At 38.5% G+C, this 19,243-nt stretch overlaps 1 protein-coding gene across 9 annotated transcripts in view; it reads left to right on the top strand.

Annotated features, from left to right (window-relative positions):
- The window catches only part of NCOA1 (nuclear receptor coactivator 1), a 218,218-nt gene that overhangs the window by 182,527 nt on the left and 16,448 nt on the right, over positions 1 to 19,243 (top strand). For all 9 annotated transcript variants that reach the window (XM_061433132.1, XM_061433136.1, XM_061433137.1 and 6 more), the window contains 3 exons: positions 4,780 to 4,881; positions 6,802 to 7,204; positions 18,565 to 18,739. In XM_061433132.1, the coding sequence (XP_061289116.1) occupies positions 4,780 to 4,881; positions 6,802 to 7,204; positions 18,565 to 18,739 (680 nt within the window). The remainder of the gene's footprint in view (positions 1 to 4,779; positions 4,882 to 6,801; positions 7,205 to 18,564; positions 18,740 to 19,243) is intronic.

Genomic DNA, 19,243 nt, shown 5'->3' with positions numbered 1-19,243 from the left:
GCATGTAGTCCCATTTAGTAAATACTCGCTATTATTATGCAATTATATTCAATAAATATAACAAATAATATAAAATGTGCTTCCATGCTACTTAAAAAGAGGAAGATGATGAAAGGGAGAAAGAAAGAGATGGCATAAGGTGAAAAACTTTTAATGGTAGACTAATAAGGAATAATTTTTAAATGTTAGGGTGAAATAAAAGACACAAAGGGAAATTAAGGGAAGAGAAGGAAAAAGAGAAACAAAGCGAGGGTATAGTATTAATAATATGTTCTGAATATGACTTAAGATAAACTGCTTCTTGTTATAACTTGGCATTCATCATTAGACAGCACAAGAATAAGAAATACTTACTAGCTCCCCTGTATTTAATTTTTCACAGAACATGTTTATAGTGACTGTACCAGGTCCTGAGAGGAATGCAAAGAATAAAGAGATAGAGGCAGTTTTCAGAGCTTATCGTCAGCCTGGGGTATTCAAAACTTATTCAGCCCTCTGTATCTTCAGGTTCCGCATCTGCAGATTATACCAACTGTGGTTCAGAAAGAGGTTTTTTGTTTTTGATTTTTTTAATTCTAGATGAGAAACAAAACTTTTGGCAATAAAAACTGCTTGATAAAAGAATAAGCTTCCTTAAGGAAATCTTTGTCTTGGCAATGATTTACATGGTGACTGAATCAGGATTCTCAGCCTCATCACTATTAGCGTTTTGAAACTGGATAATTCTTGTTAAGGGGGTGCTTCTGGTGCATTGGGAGATGTTTAGCAGCATCCCTTGCCTCTACCCAGCAGATACTAAGAGCAGCCCCTCCCCAAGTTGTGATAACCAAAAATGTCCTCATGTATTGCCAACTGTCCTTTATGGGGCAGAATACCCCTGGTTGAGAACTTCTTGACAAGATAATCATCTTTTAGGTTTACTGTAGGAGGACTTCTTGTTAAGGCATTGGGGGGAAAAATCCATTCAGACAGACAAAGTGACAGCAAGCCTTGAATTGTGTGTGTGTGCACGCACATGTGTGAATTTTATACACATAGGCTGGGTTTGTGCTTTTCCACTGGCCACAAGCCCCACATACATCTCCTTTAGTAATACAACAAGCCTGTCAACGAGACCTTTATAGGCTTGCTTTTGAATTTGTGTTACCAGCTCTAACGATTATCAACCTCTGTCCTCCCAACTCCCTAACTAAGAAAAATTAAGATTTCAGGGGAGATTAAGGACATGGTGATCCTTTTAGGAGAACTTCCTTAGAAGAAGTTGCTGGAAAATGGGTAAAATTTTAGTAATCAGAAAGAAGAGGCAGGTCAGAGTGAAATTGTTGTACACAGCATTAGGTTGTACACACAGATAGTCAAGGGTAGGGGAAAATAAGAGTTTTTCTGAGGGTAGAAATAGATCATTTTTATTTAACAGAAAGTGCTTGTAGATTGCCGCTTTTAGAACAATTCCTTCTGCTTCTAAAAATTACCTATTTATTTTATAGGGTTTTGATTTATTTTTTTAAGGTTGTTTTTTCATTTTTATTACTTCTCATTTTTCCTCTGTCCCCAACCATTTCATTTTCACGTTATCTCACAATGCAAAGAATATATAAAGCTGTCAGTGTGGAATCCCAACTCCCACACTCCTGGCAATGTTACTTTTCTTAACCTGTTTTCATTCCCTGTGTCTTCGGTTTTTGGACTTGCTGTTCCTTCTGCCTTGAGTTCACTCTACTGCCCTCTTTGCCACCTGGCATTCTCATCTTTCAAGGTCCCATTGAGCTCACTCACGCTCTTGGTCCCTGTCTTCATGTCCTAGGCTAAGTTAGTTGCTGCCCCATGCTGCTGTACATCTCTCTATATATTCAGCCTATAACTTGTTCATTGCACTGTTTTGTATTGACCTCAACAGGGAATTCCCAGAAAATAGAAATTTACTCACTTTTGTAGGCTTCAAACTTTATTTAGTGTCTTGCATATACCAAGTTTTTTGATAAATCTTTGTAAAACTAATGGTTAATTTAAACTTATGTCTAAGATCTGACATAAGTTTGAGTTTAAGAAGTATGTAGATTTTTAGACTTTTAAGAGCCTTTTTGACTTTTAGAGACATAATATTGGTTATCTTTATTTTTGACGTGATTCTGAATGTTTTATCCTATTCCACAGTGCCTGAAAGTTATCATTGTAATATTTATGTTATATTGGGCTTCTCCCTCCAAGTCATTTTGTTTTCTAATCTCAGTTCAGTTCAGTTCAGTCGCTCAGTCGTGTCCGACTCTTTGCGACCCCATGAATTATTGGAGTCAAAAAATGAATGAAACCAGAGTTAAGAATTGAGCTTGTTAGAGATGAGAGATTGAATCACTATTCACAGCTCTTTGGAGTCTCTTATAAAACTTTCAGAGACTTTCTAGTTTGTAAATATATATTAAAATGTATTAAATGTATTAAATATGAAGATATTAAAATATATTGATAGGTTGACTATAAGAAATTTATAAATTATAAAGTACTATATCAACACAAAACAAGGTTTATATCATTGTTATTATTATCTCCCTTACCAGTTTATTCATATCAAGTTATTGAACAAGTAATCCTTGAAGCAGTAGATTGTTTATCAGGAAATACCCTTTCTAAGGATGCTTGTTTCCTTACCTGCTAAAGTTAAGGCATACCTCTGATACGGAATCCTGAGCCTGATATAGACAGTATCTTTCAAACTAGTGTACCATAGAAGATTGTTCTAGGAAATAATAATAAATGGCTATATGTCAGAAAAAAAGGTTCACAATAAATGAATTGCATAGTTTATCCCCTTCTTGGAGCTCCACAGTGTGCTTTAGCCAATTGAAGGCTCATAGAATTACTACACTAAAGAAATCTGTTTCACCTTGTGTAACCCATTATTTCCAATGCTTAATACAGCACAGCATGCTATTTTCCTGGCACATCTATTAATATCCTGCAGAACAATGTTCTTTAGAACACCAATTTGGGAAATGCTGGTCTAAAGTATAATTACTTCTTCTAGTTAAATAAATAGTCCATTTTCTCAGACCATTTGTTTCTTACATAATTCTCTCCAGCTAATGAAATCACATTGGATTTTTCCCAAATACGTGCCCATCAGACAGGTACCCTCCAAGTCAGAAGTACGTCAACTTTTCCATTCATCTTCCAGACCTTTAGAGAGTGTTCCCTATGTATGTGTACTTTTTTACTCACAACCTTTAAGACCAAGGCTGATGTTTCTTTTTTCTCCATTATTGCACATGTCTGAAATAACTAAATATTAATGAGTTTTAAAAAGCCTGATCTAAAATAGATAACCAGCAAGGACCTACTGTATAGCCCATGGAACTTGTTATGTGGCAGCCTGGATGTGAGGGGAGTTTGGGGGATATATAGGTATGGCTGAATCCCTTTACTATTCACGTGAAACTATCACAGCATTGTTAATTGACTATCAGTTCACTTCAGTCACTCATTCGTGTCCGACTCTTTGCAACCCCATGGACTGCAGCACACCAGGCCTTCTTCTCCATCACCAACTCCCAGAGCCTACTCAAACTCATGTCCATCGCGTTCATCATGCCATCCCACCATCTCATCCTATGTTGTCCCCTTCTCCTCCCGCCTTCAAACTTTCCCAGCATCAGGGTCTTCTCCAATGAGTCGGTTCTTCACATCAGGTGGCCAAAGTATTGGAGTTTCAGCTTCAGCATCAGTCCTTCCAATGAATATTCAGGACTGCTTTCCTTTAGGATGAACTGGTTGGATCTCCTTGCAGTCCAAGGGACTCTCAAGAGTCTTCTCCAACACCACAGTTCAAAAGCATCAATTCTTCGGTGCTCAGCTTTCTTTATAAGTCCAGCTCTCACATCCATACTTAACTACTGGAAAAAACCATAGCTTTGACTAGATGGACCTTTGTTGATAAAAGTAATGTCTCTGCTTTTTAATATACTGTCTAGGTTGGTCATAGCTTTTCTTTCAAGGAGCAAGCGTCGTTTAATTTCATGACTGCAGTCACCATCTGCAGTGATTTTGGAGCCCCCCAAAACTGACTATACCCCAATACAAGATAAAGAGTTTTAAAAATTACAAAAAGAAAGCATGATATTTGTGTGCAATACATGTATGTATAAACACTGCAGAACACTAAATATGGCAGAGCATAAAAATAGAATACATGCACCTGTAATATATGCATATAGGCATAGTGCATGTACATACATGTGTGTACTTTATATATATTTATGTTGTGTGTGTATTCTACTTTTAAATGCTCTGCCATATTTAGAGTCCTGTAGGCAGAAAGTCTAGAGAAGGCAATGGCACCCCACTCCAGCACTCTTGCCTGGAAAATCCCATGGATGGAGGAGCCTGGTAGGCTGTAGTCCATGGGGTCGCTAAGAGTTGGACACGACTGAGCGACTTGCCTTTCACTTTTCACTTTCATGCATTGGAGAGGGAAATGGCAACCCACTCCAGTGTTCTTGCCTGGAGAATCCCAGGGACAGGGGAGCCTGGTGGGCTTCTGTCTCTGGGGTAGCACAGAGTCGGACACGACTGAAGCAACTTAGCAGCAGCAGCAGCAGCAGCAGCAGGCAGAAAGTATTTGATAAATGTTAGGAATTGCCACCTTTTGGCAAATGTGGGAAATAATCTTACTAAACTTGCAATACTAAAACCTCTTAATAATCAATAAAAAGTTTATGTTACTCTAAAGGGCCATGCTATATGTTTGTGTGTAGAAGTTTATCTCATTGTTCTATTTTTCTCTAGTTGATACACCAAAATCGGCAAGCTATCTTGAACCAATTTGCAGCAAACGCTCCTGTTGGCATCAATATGAGATCAGGCATGCAGCAGCAAATTACACCTCAGGTAATGTGAGAAAACCAGGCATTGTTAGTACTTCTCTAACCCAAGTTGTGTTTCTTAGAGTGTTGACTTAGGTGTTTTTGAAATGGTCTGTGAACTTATCTCTTAATGATGTTTGTACTGTAGCTTTCTATTAAAATGAATTTATAATCAGCTTGTGGTACCCGCTACTGATATTTGATCTAAAGCTGAGGGTTCTTTGTTTCGTTTTATTGTTATTGTTGTCATTGCTGTTAGATATCAGATGACTAAGTAGAAAACTCTTATTGCTGTCCTGAATAGTATCAGTAATAAGAAGCCAAGGTTATGAAACTGTGTGCACAGTACCTGAAACCTGGTCAAAACCCAGTCACATTGCTTAGTTATCTTAACTGCCTTGTGTTCTCTGTTCAATCTGAGCATCAGCATTTTCCAATTTTTGTTTTAACAATCCTGTGTGTGAGCTCACGGCCATTGAAACGAAACATAAAAAGAACCAGGTAGCCTTCTAAGTGTGTGATATAGTCTTTCCTCCTTACTTCTGCACATACTTCAATATACTTTTTTTTTGGCTGCACCATGTGGCTTGTGGGATCTTAGTTCTCTAGGGATTGAACTTGGGCCCACAGTAGTGAAAACACTTAGTCCCAGCCACTGGACCGCCAGGGAATTCCCTCAACCACTTTTTTTTTTTTTTAATTTCCCAGCCAAGAACTCAAAAATTGGGGAGATGAGGTATTTTAGAAAGGATTCAGACAAACTTTTCTCCATAAAATGGACCTAGTTGGATTGAGGGCAAATACTAACCAAAAGGATAAATATTGATAGAAGTTCCTGCTAAGCAGCAGATATTGGTGTCTCCGTGGATCCAGACATGGGTTTCTCTGCCTTAAAGTCTCAGTGGTTAGTTCATGCAGGGGGAAATTGGTTATAAGGAAACAAAACTCCACTGTTGGAATTCACATAAAGACAACTTCTGTTAAGAAGTCATATGTCAGTTTCTTCCATATTGGGGTACTTCTGGTTGGCAAGTTTCATTTTTATGAAGCTGTATGCTTTAATCAGCTCCTCGACCTGAATGGACATTTTCTGAGGAAGGCTTTGTTGACATGCCGTGTTGCTTTGCAAGGTAGCCCAAAAGGAGACTTCAAACTAATTTTACCACTTCTTTCATCATTCATAACATCATAGCTATTAAAACACTTACTCTAATGCCTGGAGCAGTCTCATACTGCAACAATGCTATAAAATACCAGGGTTCATTTATTTCTGCGTATTATTTTGTTTCTAATTAAAGATTTTCTTTTTAAGTGACCATTTGTTTGGCCTTGGATCCTAGATTTCTGATTCTTCCTTTTCTAATGGTATTTGTAAGTTTTCCTAAATGTAAAGATAATGTACATTCATTATAGATAATTTGGAAAATACATAAAAGTATAATGAAAATTGAAATCACCTATAATCACATTTTATTCATTTAAGTTAAGTGGAATAAATGATCTCCATGAGAAAAGAGAAAACTAATATCCTCCGTACTGGAAACGTGGTGAATTTTGTGGAAATGAAAAGAAGTCCCCTAATAACATAATGCCAAATAAGATAGAAATCAGCAAGCACATTTTCTCTCTCTTCTTTATGGTTTTCATGTTTCTCTTAACTGGCTTCATGGCTTATATCATAGTACTAATCAATGTTATGTTTTCTTTGACTTTTCTCAGTCCTGTTTGACTTTAATATGTAAAATGTAGTTAATTCATTTTCTGTCCTGTGGATGTCATTTAAGAGGTTTTCTTCCTTTTCTGTTTTAGTTTGCCTTGTACACTAATAATTGCTGCATATTCTGTTGCTCCAAGCTAGTAGGCTTTATCCTGTAAGCTTTCCTAGGTAAGGATTAGTAATCATAATAACATTAGTAAGGGAAGATTTTTTTTCTCTCTTTTTTAGCCACCCCTGAATGCCCAGATGTTGGCACAGCGCCAGCGGGAGTTGTATAGTCAACAGCACCGACAGAGGCAGCTAATACAGCAGCAAAGAGCCATGCTCATGAGGCAGCAGAGCTTTGGCAACAGCCTCCCTCCCTCATCTGGACTGCCGGTTCAAATGGGGAACCCCCGTCTTCCTCAGGGTGCTCCACAGCAGTTCCCCTACCCACCAAACTATGGTACAAATCCAGGAACACCACCTGCCTCTACCAGCCCTTTTTCACAACTGGCAGCAAATCCCGAGGCGCCCTTGGCCAACCGCAGCAGCATGGTGAACAGAGGCATGACAGGAAACATGGGTGGGCAGTTTGGCACTGGAATCAATCCTCAGATGCAGCAGAACGTCTTCCAGTACCCAGGATCAGGTATGAGGGTTTACACCTTTATGTTGTCTTTGTACGTACAGTTGGCCCCCGGTAGCCATGGATTTCATATCTGTGGATTCAACCAACCCCAGTGGAAAATATCCACCCCCACCAAAAAAAAGAAAATTCCAGAAAGCTCCCCAAAGCAAAACTTGAATTCCCTGCACCCTGGGAACTATTATCCTATTTACATAGCATTTACATTGTATCAGGTATCAAAAGTGACCTAGAGATGATTTATGGAGGATTGCACATGGGTTCTATTCTCCATTTTATCTAAGGTACTTGAGCATCCGTGGATTTTTGTATCTGTGAGGGTCCTGAAACCAATCCCCCAGGGATATGAAAGGAGAACTGTACCACATCAGACACAGGTCTCTCTCTTCATGTGTGTTTCCAGTTCACTGAAATTGAGGCAGTTTGCTGAAGAGGAAAGATGCTGAGGGAGTTCCCTGGTAGCCTAGAGGTTAGGATTGGGGCTTTCACTGGCATGGCCCGGATGAACTGAGATCCCGCAAGGCACTGACTCAGGGGTCAGGAGATCCAAGCTCTAGGCTTAGCCCTTGCTACCGAATGGTTCAGTGGTTTGAGGCTTCTCTCTTCCATAGCTAAGGACCTGTCTGACACTAAAATTTTTAACATTTTGTCTGCAAAACACATTTTTACTGTCTTTCTTTCTTTCGTGGATCCCTGTAAGAATGGAATAAAAGTCCATGTCAGACAGTGGGTATAAATACATAGGCTCAAAATTTGCATACATATTTTTTATTATCTTGGAATTTTGTTTTTGTGATAGTTTACACAGGGATTGTCAGTCTTCACAGATTATCTCAGACCTCTCATTGGTGTCTCCACTCTTAGCTGCTTAGGTTGTAAGCTATTCCTCTGAAATATCAGGCAACTTTTTGGCTTCCAAAAACTTTGTTCTTTTTTTATTTGCACTATCTCTCTCCTATTTCCTTTGTCCTGTTGTTGTTCAGTCGCTCAGTTGTGTCCGACTCTTTGTGACCCATGGACTGCAGCACACCAGGCCTCCCTGTCCTTCATCTCCCGGAGACTACTGAAACTCATGTCCATTGAGTTGGAGATGCCATCTAACCATCTCATCCTTTGTCATCCCCTTCTCCTCCTGCCTTCAATCTTTCCCAGAAACAGGGTCTTTTCAAATGAGTCAGCTCTTTACATCAGTGGCCAAAGTATTGGAGTTTAAGCTTCAGAATCAGTCTTTCCAATGAATATTCAGGATTGATTTCCTTTAGGATTGACTGGTTTGCTCTCCTTTCAGTCCAAGGGACTCTCAAGAGTCTTCTCCAACACCACAGTTCAAAAGCACTCCTTTGTCCTAGGTTACGATATCTTTTGATTTTTCTATCACTTGGAGATTCTAATTAGTAGTGGCAATAAAACACATTTGACTAATCTACCAGGTTTAACTAAACTTTGATGCTAAATTAACGGCAAGTTTCTGTAAAAAAAAAAAATTTGAAATAAATCTGTTTATTTTATAAATGAAAGAAAAAGTAAATTTTCATCCTGCTTCAAAATGAATTTCAATGAGAAGTCTGCTATTTGACTTTGAATAAAATGTTGAAACTATATAGAGATTTTTTTCACATGGTAATATGCTTATCAACTTTGACAGCCAAATCAATTTAGACTTTTTATTCTGGTGGCAACAAGAGCTGAAATTCTTTTGACTGTTAAATTAAGTATCTGGGGAGACGTGTCAAAGAGCATCAGAATTCTCTAAGACATTTTAATAAAAATTAAGCCACATCAGTTTCTTTGTCCTCAAGACAATGAAGTCATCTTTGGCTGGTTTATATCACTTACACTATATGTGTGGGTAAGAAAAGGATTATAAATCTGTATCTTAATTATAAGATTGTCTGTCTGAACAGGAGTGGCTTTCAGAAGAGTTGTATTTTCCTTTGTCTTTTTTTTTCTTTTCTTTTATCTTTTGATTTCTCTATGCAAAGAATTTGACGCGATTCCTTCACCTTATTCTAGCCTACAGAAGTACTTCCTCCAGCATTAGAAGTCTCATGTAGTTTCCCACTGCTCTTCCAAAATGACAACTTAGCCAAAACAGCAAAGAGATTCTTAGTAGCATTTTGATACTGATTGTAGAGCTTTAAATCAAAAGGTTTATTTCATTTGTTGGGGAAAAAATAACTACAGATAAGCCAAACATTAATAAATTCCCCAGTAAAACTCTCTTTTTAAAAAATAAGGTATTTACTGTACTTCTCAAAAAACTAAAAATAAAACTACCATGTGACCCAGCAGTTCCCCAGACTGGGTATCTATTATGTGGAAAAAAAGAAAACACTAATTTGAAAAGATACATGCACTCCAATGTTCATAGCAACTTTATTTTCAATAGCCAAGATATTGAAGCAACCTAAATGTCAATGGCACCCCACTCCAGTACTCTTGCCGGGAAAATCCCATGGATGGAGGAGCCTGGTGGGCTACAACCCATGGGGTTGCAAAGAGTTGGACACGACTGAGCGACTTCACTTTGACTTTTCACTTTCATGCATTGGAGAAGGAAATGGCAACCCACTCCAATGTTCTTGCCTGGAGAATCCCAGGGACGGGGGAGCCTGGTGGGCTGCCATCTGTGGGGTCGCACAGAGTCGGACACGACTGAAGTGACTTAGCAACTTAGCAAATGTCCTTCAGCAAGTGAGTGGATGAAGAGGGTGTGGCATGTGTATACAGTGGAATACTACTTGGCCATAAGGGATACAATGAAATGTTGCCATTTGCAACATGGATGGACTTGGGGGATATTTTGCTAAGTGAAATAAGTCAAATAGAGAAAGACAAATATTGTGTGATACATCAGTTACATGTGGAATCTAAAAAAATAAAACAAATTAGTGAATATAAAAAGAACAATGACAGAACCAGATACACATGTAGAAACCATTAGTGGTTACCAGTGGGAAGAGGGAAGGAGGAAGGGGCAAGTTAGGGGCAAGGCAAAAGCTTCTATGTACAAAATAAGCTACAAAGATATTTTGTATATCACAGGGAATTTAGTCAACATTTTATCATGATTATAAATGTATAACCTTTTAAAATTGTGAATCCTGTGTTGTATACCTGAAACATATAGTATTATACAACTATGCTTCAATTAAAAATTAACTAATTAAAAAAAACAGTAGTTCTGTAAATTTTCAGTTATGATCTTTAATGCTTCATCTCTGGAAAGCCAAGAAAGGAGGACTTCTATCCTGCTCCTGTTTCTTTTTTTAAAAAATATTTATTTGGCTGCACTGGGTCTTAGTTACAGCATGCAGGATCTAGTTCCCTGACCAGGGATCAAACTCAGGCCCCCTGAAGTGGGCGTACAGAGTCTAAGCTGCTGGGCCACCAGGGAAGTCCCCTGCTCCTATTTCTTGACAAGCCTGCTGAAAAGGTGGTGATCCAAAACCCCTTTTCCTTTGAAGCCGACATGATTTCCCTCAGGGTTGTGGATCGCATCTTTGATCTCTTGCAAATTCTATGTAGAACACAGTGATCGAGATGAGTGGGTGGAACTTCCTTCTTCTCCAGGCAGTGTAACCAGATGTGTTACTACCCATTGTAAGTGCTCTATCTGGTACCTGGAGTTTTCTTCCAGTCCAACTTTTGATTGACAAAAAATGCTTTTCACAAAAGTAAGATTTAAAACAAAAATAAAGTTAGTATTTGTACTATAAACAAACCCCAGAAGCTAGGTACAGTGGAGAGAGTAACAGCTTCATCCAGTTGCATTTTGAAATGAAATGGCAGAGCTTTCACGTTTTTCATGGGAAAAACAAAAGCACAGAGAAAATTTTTTTTATTTTTCTGAAGAGCATAAAAACATTTAAAGGTGCAATATTTTAAATATTTTCTATTGCTCTTAAGTTATAAACTTGCTGTAAGGTGATTAGCTAGCTGGTAGAAAGCTTCAAGACCAGGTTTTATGTTGGTACAAGTTCAGGTTCTGGAAAAATTTTAATCCTTTCAAATCAAGCCTTCTCCAAAAACAGGAAAACAAAAACCACCACGTTTTTCTAAATAAAGTTTTATTAGAACACAGCCATGCTCATTAGTTTACATATTGTCTGTAGCTGACTTCACACATTAGAGTTAAGTAGTTCTTACAGAGATGTTATGACCTGCAAAACTGAAAATCTTAACTATCTGAGCCCTTTGCAGAAAAAGTTTGCTGATCCCTGTCTTAATCAATGATAGTAAAACCAAAGGAAGAATAAATTAATTTTGCTTTAGTCCTTTGTCTTGGCATTTTTCAACTTAATGTTTATTATTGTTGTTTAGTTGCTAAGTCATGCCTGACTCTTTTGCGACCCCATGAATTGTAGCCTGCCAGGCTCCTCTGTCCATGGGATTTCCCAGGCAAGAATGGGTTGCCGTTTCCTTCTCCAGGGAATCTTCCTGACCCAGGGACAAACCCATGTCTCCTGCATTGACAGGCAGATTCTTTACAACTGAGCCGCAAGGGAATCCTACAGCTTAATATAGGCCCAAAGTAAATGAAGGAACGTAGGTAATAATAATGACAGAGCATGCTTTCTTTTATTTCTGAAAACAGAAAATTTTTCTAGACTATTGTGCCATAAGGATGAGTGCATAAGAACAGGATTAGAAATTTAAAATTTATTATCTACTGTGGTAATATCCAAAGAAAATAGGGAAATTTAAAAAGAAACTTTTGTACCTATTTCATGGATTCTTTAGAGCCAATCCAGAGCCCCCTTTTCTGTGAACTATAGTAAACGTGCTACTTGCGCTCACTCCTGAGTGACCTCATCTACTCCTGTGGCTTCAGTGAGTCCTTTATGCCAATGACTCTCTGTCTATCTCTAAACCAAATCACTCAGCTCATGTGTACTGCTGCCTGCTGGACAGACATTCTTGAATTTTCCACCAGGACCCAAACTTGACCAGATTCATCAGCTCCATTTCCCCTTCCCTCATGTCTCCATGTTCCACCTTAACAAACCTCTCAAGTTTCAAGAAAGAATACATACCTTGCTCTCTCTCCTAGACTTTTGTGTATCCTCTGTCTAAAATGTCCTTTCCTCACCTGGCTCACTCCTGTTCCTCCCTCCCCTCAGAGGTATCTCCTCTAGGAAACCCTCCCTGACACTCCCAATCATAAGCATTCACCACCCTGTCTTATAGCCACTTGTTTATCAGCTGCCTTTCTTTTTAAACAGCTCACACTTCCTTGAGTGAGCTAAGTGTGACCTTTGAAATCTTGGTTTCTCAGGTGCTTAGCACAGTGGTCTGGTGGGGAAAGCAGATGCTCAATGAGTCTTTCAAGGGAAAAATAATCCTAATTCTAGTTGCTGCTGCCAGATGGCTGTGGTGCTGTTTACGCTCCAGCAGGGAGACTTAACATAATCAAAGATAGAACTGTAGAATTTTTAAACTAGAAGGAACAAGATGTCTGGTCTAAGAAATCCAGGGTCCAGTGTAGTGACAGAACTGGGACCAGAACTCTACCCCTCCAAGTTTATTATTCACTGGGCTGATTCTTTCTACTAAAACTAGGTCATCTGATAAAGAAAACATGGGCAGTTAGAATGTGAAATGAGGCCAGAAAAAAAAAATGTCAAAAAGCTTGCTAATGTACTTACAGTCTTATTTATTGTTTGTCTTTGATCCCACAGAATAATATTCACAATATGTTAAGCATCTTTCCCCTTACATATATATTTTTCCTGAAAGAAATTCTTTTATCATAAATAAAATTTAAAATGCGTTAGGAACAGATAAATATTTTTTAAGGATCATAACTAGAACAGTTAAAATTTTAAATGTAGAATTAATCAGACAGTCGATATAAAAATGAAGATGATGGGTGTGGAAAACCCACCCACTAGAGTCATAAATGAAAATAATGATTTCTGTATATATTCTAAGTCAAGAATTACTTACCAGAGATTAAATTATATAGAGAGGAAGCAACAAGGAAAATATATGTAGCTTTAGTTATATAAATTTTACCAAGAAGACAAGTAGCTAAACATTTAGTGAAAGAAAAAATTCAGAAAGTCCGAAGTTGACTAAACTTTCACAGAAAATTTAAAATACTTTTTTAAAATTGTAGCCTATAAAAAGCAACAGTGAATAAAGTAACTGCATCTCTGGCCAGATTAACCAGAGACAAGTCTTTGTATTAAAAATGACAGAACACAAAATATTATACAGGAACCTGTACTTATGTTTACAAGGAGACATTTAAGGGCATAGAAACATACTTATGGTATAATGATAAGGGAAAGAAGCAGTCCACAAAGTTATGCAAGACTTCATAGAGGAAGATTTGAATGAATTATACTAAATTATGGGTAATCACATTATGATATTCTTTTTTTTTCCTGCACCTTTATAACTTTCTCTACCTCAGTAGTATTTAACTATGAAATATTTGGTCAGGAAAAAAAAAAAGCACAAAGTGCTAATGTAACAGAAAACATCTGAAGAAGCTCTTTTTTTCTTTTTTAAATTGTTGTCAGCTTCCACTTTTGGTCATGGAGTAATAGGGACGAAATTTACTCTTCCCTCTGAAACAAACCAAAAATTGAACAACAGTTGTAGAAATTGTCCAGGCTGTGCTGTAGGAAAGGGAGATCCAACAGAAGCCAGTGGTTTCCCATAGTTGAGGTAGTGGCACTTAGAGTCTGGGAAAGCCAAGGCAGCTAGAGTAAAACGGTACCACAGAGAAGAGAACCACAAAGAGAGAGAACCACGGGGATGTACAGAAGGTCCTGCTCAGGTCTTAAGTTGAGAACTGATCAGTGTTTGTGTGTGCCTGTACACAAATCAAGGCCAAGGAAAACCACCCAGAAAGAACTGAAGGAACATCTTCAGAGTTCACACAGGGCCAGTTCCTCTTTCCACCAACCAGAATAGAAAACCTCAAAATTCATGAGTGTCAAGTAAAATACTCAGAAATGTTTGTACCTCAGAAGCAGGGCAGAATAAGCACCAGACTAAACTTTGCTCTTGTCGCTTTAGGCCCAGTACCCAAAAGAATTAAAACTGTTACCATGTAACCTACTCATGACCCAGACAAAGGTCAAAAATAAGTTTAAAGGATTTTTTAAAATATAGCACCTAACAGGGTAAACCCTAGAAGCTGATTTTTTTTTTTTTTAATTATCAGATGTGCAAAGATACAGGAAAATAAAACCAATAATAAGAAGAAAAATCAGTCATCAAAACCAACCCAGAAATTACACGGGTGACAGAATGAAAAGTTATAACTTATGCATTCTGTATGTTAATGAATCTAGAGGAAGTCTTAAATGTGTTAACTAAAGGTATGAAACATAAATAAAACCAAAATCAAACTTCTGGAGATAAAAACTACAGTGTGTGAGATGAAAAATATACTGGACAGGATAAGCAGCAGATTAGACTTTGTAAAAGAAAAAGTTAGTGAACTTGAAGATACAACAATGGAAAACTATACATAGTGAAATCGAGAGGAAAAAAATTGAAAAGATAATATATTTGCTCCAAATTGATCTTATAATTACACTCTCCTTATCTGAATATCAGCATGCTTTTTTGAGAAACTGACAAGCTTCTGCTAAAATTTATATGGAAATGTAAAGGACCTAGAGTAGCCAAGACAGTTTTGCAAATTCAGAACAAAGTTGGATGACTACCAGTTTCAAAGTTATTATAAAGATACAACAATCAAGACAGTGTAGTATTAGAATGAGTACAGACATACAGATCAAAAGAAAAAGAGGGCTGCAGAGGATGAGATGGTTAGATCACATCACCAACTCAATGGACATGAATTTGAGCACATTTCAGGAGTTAGTGAAGGACATGCAGTCCATGGGGTCACAAAGAGCTGCACATGACTTAGCGACTGAACAACAAGAAACATATAGATTACTATAACAGAATGAAAAGTCCAGTTATAAACCTTTACTTTTATGGTCAGTTGATTTTCAACAGTTATATCAATGGCTGCTAATAAGCACTCTTCTGAATAAAAAGGAACAAACTACTGATTGATGCCACAGAATGGTTGAACCTCAGAAACATTAATACTGAGTGAAAGATGCCAGATACAAAAGACCTCAGGTATATGAATGGTTTCCAATGAAAGGCAAATCTGTAGGGACAGAAAGCAGATCAATAGTTGCCTGAGGTTAGAGGTGGGTATGGGCATTCACCACAGACAAGCACAGAGAAATTTAAGATGTGGTAAAAATATCTCAGCTGGATGGTGGTGATGGTTGTACAACTCTGTAATTTTACTAAAACTCATTGACTTAATTCAATAGGTGAATTTGATGCTATATAGATTGTGTGTGTGTGTGCTTAGTCAGTCAATCATTCCGACTCTTTGCAACCCCATGGACTGTAACCTCCCAGGCTCCTCTGTCCATGGAGATTCTCTAGGCAAGAATACTAGAATGGGTTGCCATGCCCTCCTCCAGGGGATCTTCCCAACCCAGGGATCGAGCCCAGGTCTCCCACATTGCAGGCGGATTCTTTACCAACTGAGCCACCAGGGAGGCCCAATAAGACTGGAGTGGGTAGCCTATCCCTTCTCCAGGGGATCATCCCAACCCAGGAATTGAACCAGGGTCTCCTCCCTTTCAGGCAGATTCTTTACCAGCTGAGCTACCAGGGAAGCCCGCTAAATAGATTCAGTTCAGTTCAGTTCAGTTCAGTTGCTCAGTCGTGTTCGACTCTTTGCGACCCCATGAATCGCAGCACACCAGGCCTCCCTGTCCATCATCAACTCCTGGAGTTCACCCAGACTCACATCCATCAAGTCAGTGATGCCATCCAGCCATCTCATCCTCTGTCGTCCCCTTCTCCTCCTGCCCCCAATCCCTCCCAGCATCAGAGTCTTTTCCAATAAGTCAACTCTTCGCATGAGGTGGCCAAAGTACTGGAGTTTCAGCTTTAGCATCATTCCTTCCAAAGAAATCCCAGGGCTGATCTCTTCAGAATGGACTGGTTGGATCTCCTTGCAGTCCAAGGGACTCTCAAGAGTCTTCTCCAACACCACACTTCAAAAGCATCAATTCTTCGGCTCTCAGCCTTCTTCACAGTCCAACTCTCACATCCATACGTGACCACAGGAAAAACCATAGCCTTGACTAGACGAACCTTTGTTGGCAAAGTAATGTCTCTGCTTTATGAATATGCTATCTAGGTTGGTCATAACTTTCCTTCCAAGGAGTAAGCGTCTTTTAATTTCATGGCTGCAATCACCATTGTCAGTGATTTTGGAGCCCCCAAAAATAAAGTCTGACACTGTATCCGCTGTTTCCCCGTCTATTTCCCATGAAGTGATGGGACCAGATGCCATGATCTTCATTTTCTGAATGTTGAGCTTTAAGCCAACTTTTTCACTCTCCTCTTTGACTTTCATTAAGAGGCTTTTTAGTTCCTCTTCACTTTGTGCCATAAGGGTGGTGTCATCTGCATATCTGAGGTTATTGATATTTCTCCCGGCAATCTTGATTCCAGCTTGTGTTTCTTCCAGTCCAGCATTTCTCATGATGTACTCTGCATATAAATTAAATAAGCAGGGTGACAATATACAGCCTTGACGTACTCCTTTTCCTATTTGGAACCAGTCCATTGTTCCATATCTAGTTCTAACTGTTGCTTCCTGACCTGCATACAGATTTCTCAAGAGGCAGATCAGGTGGTCTGGTATTCCCATCTCTTTCAGAATTTTCCACAGTTTATTGTGATCCACACAGTCAAATGCTTTGGCATAGTCAATAAAGCAGAAATAGATCTTTTTCTGGAACTCTCTTGCTTTTTCCATGATCCAGCGGACGTTGGCAATTTGATCTCTGGTTCCTCCGCCTTTTCTAAAACCAGCTTAAACGTCAGGAAGTTCACGGTTCACATATTGCTGAAGCCTGGCTTGGAGAATTTTGAGCATTACTTTACTAGCATGTGAGATGAGTGCAATTGTGCGGTAGTTTGAGCATTCTTTGGCATTGCCTTTCTTTGGGATTGGAATGAAAACTGACCTTTTCCAGTCCTGTGGCCACTGCTGAGTTTTCCAAATTTGCTGGCATATTGAGTACAGCACTTTCACAGCATCATCTTTCAGGATTGGAAATAGCTCCACTGGAATTCTATCACCTCCACTAGCTTTGTTCGTAGTGATGCTTTCTAAGGCCCACTTGACTTCACATTCCAGGATGTCTGGCTCTAGGTCAGTGATCACACCATCATGATTATCTGAGTCATGAAGATCTTTTTTGTACAGTTCTTCTGTGTATTCTTGCCATCTCTTCTTAATATCTTCTGCTTCTGTTAGGTCCATACCATTTCTGTCCTTTATCGAGCCCATCCTTGCATGAAATGTTCCCTTGGTATCTCTAATTTTCTTGAAGAGATCTCTAGTCTTTTCCATTCTGTTGTTTTCCTCTATTTCTTTGCATTGATCGCTGAGGAAGGCTTTCTTATTTCTTCTTGCTATTCTTTAGAACTCTGCATTCAGATGCTTGTATCTTTCCTTTTCTCCTTTGCTTTTTGCTTCTCTTCTTTTCACAGCTATTTGTAAGGCCTCCCCAGACAGCCATTTTGCTTGTTTGCGTTTCTTTTCCATGGGGATGGTCTTGATCCCTGTCTCCTGTACAATGTCACCAACCTCATATTGGTTTCAGGTGTACATGATGATTTGATATTTATGTGTGTTGCAAAATGATCACCACAGTAAGTCCAGTTAACATCCATTACTGTACATAGTTACAAATTTTTTTCTCATGAAAACTTCAAAGATCCACTCTCTAGCTACTTTAAGATATATATTACAGTATTATTAACTATAGTCAGTATGCTATACATTACATCCCCAGGACTTAGTCATTTTTTTCTTCCAGTTCGAGATATAAGTGACATAGAACACTGTATGAGTTTAAGGTGTACAGCATAATGATTTGACTTACATATGTCATGAAATGTTTATCAAAATTTAGTGAACATCTGTCATAGCCTTTCTACTTATTTTTTATTACAAAAGAAATCTTTTATGTGTGCTCAGATTTGTTTTTGATACTTAAAATTTCATGTAGTCAGAAAAGAACAGAAAAGAAAATCATGTGTAATCATGGTACCCAGATCAATATCTTAGTGAATGGAAATGTTCTTCCAAATCTCTTTTACATGTTTATTTATCTGTTTATACTAACATTTCCTGTTTTGTTTTTGAGAGACTGAAATCTTTTCCTTACTCTGTTGAACAGGCTGTTTCTACCTATGTTATGACAGATCCTTCTGGATTGTTTTTTTATGGTGTTGATAAATGTATAGTGTATTCACATAAATTAATTTGTGTCAATTTGTAGGAATGGTTCCCCAAGGTGAGGCCAACTTTGCTCCATCTCTAAGCCCTGGGAGCTCCATGGTGCCGATGCCAATCCCTCCTCCTCAGAGCTCTCTGCTCCAGCAGACTCCGCCCACTTCTGGCTACCAGTCACCAGACATGAAGGCCTGGCAGCAAGGAGCAATGGGAAACAACAAGTAAGGGGGCAGCTTTTGTATATGAGCATCCCGATACTCCACAGCACGTAAGAACAGACATGCCTTCAGAATCCAAGTAGGAGATTATTAGCTTCTATCCATTTGCAGATTCAAAGAACTGAATTTTATGTTGCCAAATAGCGTATTTTAAGTCCTTTAAGTTTAAAGTCAATTTTAAAGCAAATAAGTCTGTTTTTAGTACAGAAAGGTACTGTAGTGGCCCCAGACTTTTTTGTCCCATTCCCCAGTGCATCTAAAGAATACGCTCAACTCCTATGAGTAACAGAGCTTCCCTGGGACAGAGGTAGGAATGAGTACTTTTTAAAAAATCAGTCTTTATAGAAACACTTAAAAATCTAAAGCAAGAATGGCAAAATGTTAGAGTTCACTAGAGCTGAATAGTGGGCATGTGAGTTTCACTCTTGGTATGTTTGAAGGATTTCATAGCAACAGCAAAGGTTTTAAGTCTTCTAAGGTCATTCTGCCTTATCTAGCTTTTTGAAT

Source organism: Bos javanicus, chromosome 11 (genome assembly GCF_032452875.1).
Source record: "Bos javanicus breed banteng chromosome 11, ARS-OSU_banteng_1.0, whole genome shotgun sequence".
In the NCBI taxonomy this organism is placed as follows: domain Eukaryota; kingdom Metazoa; phylum Chordata; class Mammalia; order Artiodactyla; family Bovidae; genus Bos; species Bos javanicus.
This window is presented reverse-complemented; position numbering and strand designations above follow the sequence as displayed.